We start from the raw sequence: 3795 nt of genomic DNA on the forward strand, positions 1-3795 counted from the left end.
TCATTATTTTCACCTGCCAGGTCGACCAGGGTGGGTTGAATCAGTCCTATGGTGGAAACTCACAGCCCAGCCTTGACCCATCTCCCAGGCACGGAAGCTTTCTCTTCCACTCCCCAAGGCAGCACCTTGTTTGAACTCAAGTCCGGATTTGGGGACTGGATTTGATCTCAAATAGAGGGCAGTCAACCTAAACTGATATGTGACCAGAAGGAGATCTCTTGCCCTCTTTGGGCCTCAGTTTCCTCAGCTGTGCCACCTGAACTATAAAGTTAAGTTCCCACTTGAACCTGGGAATCAGTTGGTCCCTGAGCTCTGGGCCTTGGTGCTGAGGTTTCAGGGGAGTAGGGCGTATTTCTGCCCTTTTAAATGACAGGTCGCTTCACCCTTCTGCAGAGAGAAGCCTCAGGGCTTCCTAAGGACAGATAGACCAGATGGGTTGGTGGGGCCTTCCTAAAGACAGCCTTGCTGTGGTGTTGGGTTATCTCCCCTGCCGCTTGGCAAGCCTTGGAGATAGTCAGCGGTTGGCAGGGGCTCTTGCCCTTTGATCCAGGGCTGGACAAGAGGGTTGTTCAAAGTGGTGGGAGGTGGTATAAGGAAGCACTCTTTCCTGTTTCCCTCATTTGGGGGGACTGAAATACCTGGGAATCGAATGCCTTCCATCTTTTCAGGAACAAGGCAATGAGAAGACCAACAATGGCACCCACTACAAGTTACAGCTCCTGTACAGCAATGGTGAGCATCCTATCGGCTGGCACCTGGTAGCCAGCAGAGTACCTAGCACATCTCGATTTCCTGGAAGGCATTGCCTAGATGACTGGCAGACAGATTTGGGAGCATAAGGCTGTGGGAGGTTTGCTTGGGGCTGGGGATTAGAGGTCTTTGCCTCCTGGACAGCTCAGCCTGGGCTTCCACCCCAGGGCAGGGAAGGGTTTGGGTGTGGGAGAGTGGGCTCTGCAGTCCTTGATTCCTGCTGGTCTCCCCCTTCCTGTAGGTGTCCGCATGGAGCAGGACCTCTATGTCAGGCTCATCGACTCAGTGACCAAGCAGGTGAGCCCAATGGACCACTTGGCTCCTATTCATCTGTCTCTGGCCCCCAACTCCCCAGCTTATCTCTGACTTCTACCCTCCTGCATGATTTCTTGGGTCAAACTTCTAACTTCCTTCCATACCACCTTGTCTACTCTGGGAACACTTCTTTCCCCCTCTCTCTCCAATGTCCTGTGTCTATCTGGTTTTGGAGATGCTGGGGGCAGGGGAGGAGAGCAAAGGGATAAAGAGAGGACACAATTGGGAGATTCAGACCCCCAAACATTCCTTTTTGCAAAGAACTATGGGGCACACTTTTGTTATTTCTTCAGCTGAGGTAACAGGTAACTTCTCAGGTTCCCCTTTAGGCAGAAACTGCTAATGGGGTAGCAGGTAGTGAGAGGGTGAGAATTTTGTTCTTGTTCTAAAGTCCCCTCTTTGTTTGTATTTCTACCCGGCTGGCTACATGTCTTCCCTTCCTGTCCCTGCACAATTCTCAGCCTATAGCTTACGAGGGACAGAATAAGAATCCGGAGATGTGCCGAGTTCTTCTGACACACGAGGTGATGTGCAGGTAAGAGCCACCTTCTCCTCGGGGCTGGACTAGACAGACGGCTAACATGCCTGGCTCCCTGGCTTCCCGGACTAAATTGCGGGAGCGAAGGCTCCCGGTGGACATGCCCGGGGCAGATTCTCTAGGACCCTCATCCCTTTTAAGGTCAGTTTTTGAGAGGAAAGCAAACCAGAAGATTCACGGTTCCAAATCCCTGGTGTTGCCGGAGATTCCCAGGCCCAGTGGAAAGTCTCGCTGTCCACCTTAGGCAGGACCGTTGCCGAAGGAGATGGGCTGCCCAAGCGGGGTTTGTGATGGACTTTGGGGATTAGGACTTTCCCTGAACTTCTCTGCTGGAGGCCGGCTCTGCTGGATACCCGCCTTGCCCGCTGGGGTGGATTTCCAGGTGGAGCCACTTGTGGAGTTACTGAGTCCAAACCCTGGAAAATCGCAGTCTGGGCTCGGGAACCATCAGAGTGCTGAGCCTCCCATTCCCCAGCTATTTCCCTGCACCTAGGCACGTGCGCCAAAGTGGCTTTCTTTCCTTGCATGAAGTCGCTTCTCCATCACTTCTCTTTGAAGGTGTTTCTTAGGTCAGGAGGAGCTTAGAAAGACTGGTCCTGGTTCCCACCTGTGATTTGAGAGTCCCCCACCGCTGGGATGTCTGGGGTCTAGAGCAACCTAGGATCCTGAGATCACTTTGAGAAAGGCACACCGTCTGCTTGGGTTCCTACAATTTTCCCACCTACCTTTCAGAGACCGATATATTCCATTTTGAGTCCTGCACATTTTTTTTTAAATTAGAAGAATAAAATTCATCCACACGCTCAACCATTCTACAAATGTTTTTTGAATCTTTTTTTTTGCCTAGTGTTTGCAGGTGTATTGGGCTAGATGTTGAGGATCCCACTGCAAATAGAAAGGATATACAAAGGAAATTCTGGGAAGAACATGGTTATTTTATTTAAAAAATTTAGAACTCTATTCTTTACAGCATTTTCTCCCCTCCAAAATCTGATTGGAGGGAAAACCTCCATTCTCCCCCCTCAGCCTGCTCTTGCAGTAAATGGTTTCTACCTCCAGACTTGCTAGGTTTGGGCAATCACAGGCCATCTGATTTAGTATGGACTATTTTATGGGCAGCTCCCTGAAGCCCCATCTCCCTCCTCAACCCAGTCAGAGAGAAATCATAACAATTGGACATGTTTGTTTTGGTTTTGACCAAGTATTAGAAAAACAAATTTGTTAAATACAAAGTTTGACTCTGTCTGATCTGAGGGGGACTGAGGTTCCCTTACTGAATTGCTTGGTGAAGAGTTGGGTGATGAAGTAAGAAGATAGATATTCCATTATCCCAGGGCCCCTTCATAAATTTGTTCAGAAAGAAAATACAACTTCAAGATGTACTTGTATGCAATACTTTAATAGGCAGAATGCTATAATTTGGTTGGCAAGTCAAAGAGGATTTTTATTCTTCTCTACACTTTTAAATGTCTTTGTCTGGAGTGAGATAACCTTAAAAGAAATGAAAACAAAACCACCAAACTAACCCGTTGCCTAATGAATTATACCTATCCCTTTCTATAATACTCGCACCCCCCCTCCAGCTGTAGTGGAGGCTGACATTTTTATTTTTAAGCCCTATCAAATCCTCCTCATTTTATGCTGTTTAAGTAGCAGCATCAATTTTTAAAGCCTCTGGTTTAGTCTGCATTAGTAACACAATATAAAAATTTAATGTACTGTAACTTCTCTGCATTGGAGACCGGGAGGGTGCTCTGCTATTTTCTTCCCAAACTAGAATTTAAAACAAATATTAATTATGGGCAAATAGATGATCCATTGGATGGGTCCTGTCTTGTGTGTGTGTGTGTGTGTGTGTGTGTGTGTGTGTGTGTCTGTGTTGGGCAAAGGTAAGTGAAGGCAAGTATTAGATGTATCTGAAAGGGAAGCTTTCTTTCAATCTGTCAGTTAGAGCTAGCTGATTCTCAGGTATGGGAGCAAGTTCCTTTTCCCACAGTTTACCAGCTGGTTACAGCAGTCAACACTGGGGAGATGGATCAGATATCCTTGTTTCTCAATGATTATTGCACATACTTCATTTCATTTGCCCCATGTTATGCTGCATACCTGGGCACTTGCTGGAATGATTTTATGTCCCATAATCCTATAATCTTTAGTAAAATGTTTCTAAATTGGTGTTTAACTTTATTATT

At 47.1% G+C, this 3795-nt stretch overlaps 1 protein-coding gene across 1 annotated transcript in view; it reads left to right on the plus strand.

The window, feature by feature from the left end:
• The first annotated feature begins 6 nt into the window (after positions 1-6).
• The window catches only part of Ebf2 (EBF transcription factor 2), a 185190-nt gene continuing 181401 nt past the window's right edge, over positions 7-3795 (plus strand). The window contains exons 1-3 of the mRNA XM_048801561.1: positions 7-732; positions 992-1047; positions 1527-1600. Of these exons, the coding sequence (XP_048657518.1) occupies positions 1000-1047; positions 1527-1600 (122 nt within the window). The 5' untranslated portion in view covers positions 7-732; positions 992-999. The remainder of the gene's footprint in view (positions 733-991; positions 1048-1526; positions 1601-3795) is intronic.

Source organism: Marmota marmota, unplaced genomic scaffold (assembly GCF_001458135.2).
Source record: "Marmota marmota marmota unplaced genomic scaffold, marMar, whole genome shotgun sequence".
Taxonomy (NCBI): Eukaryota; Metazoa; Chordata; class Mammalia; order Rodentia; family Sciuridae; genus Marmota; species Marmota marmota.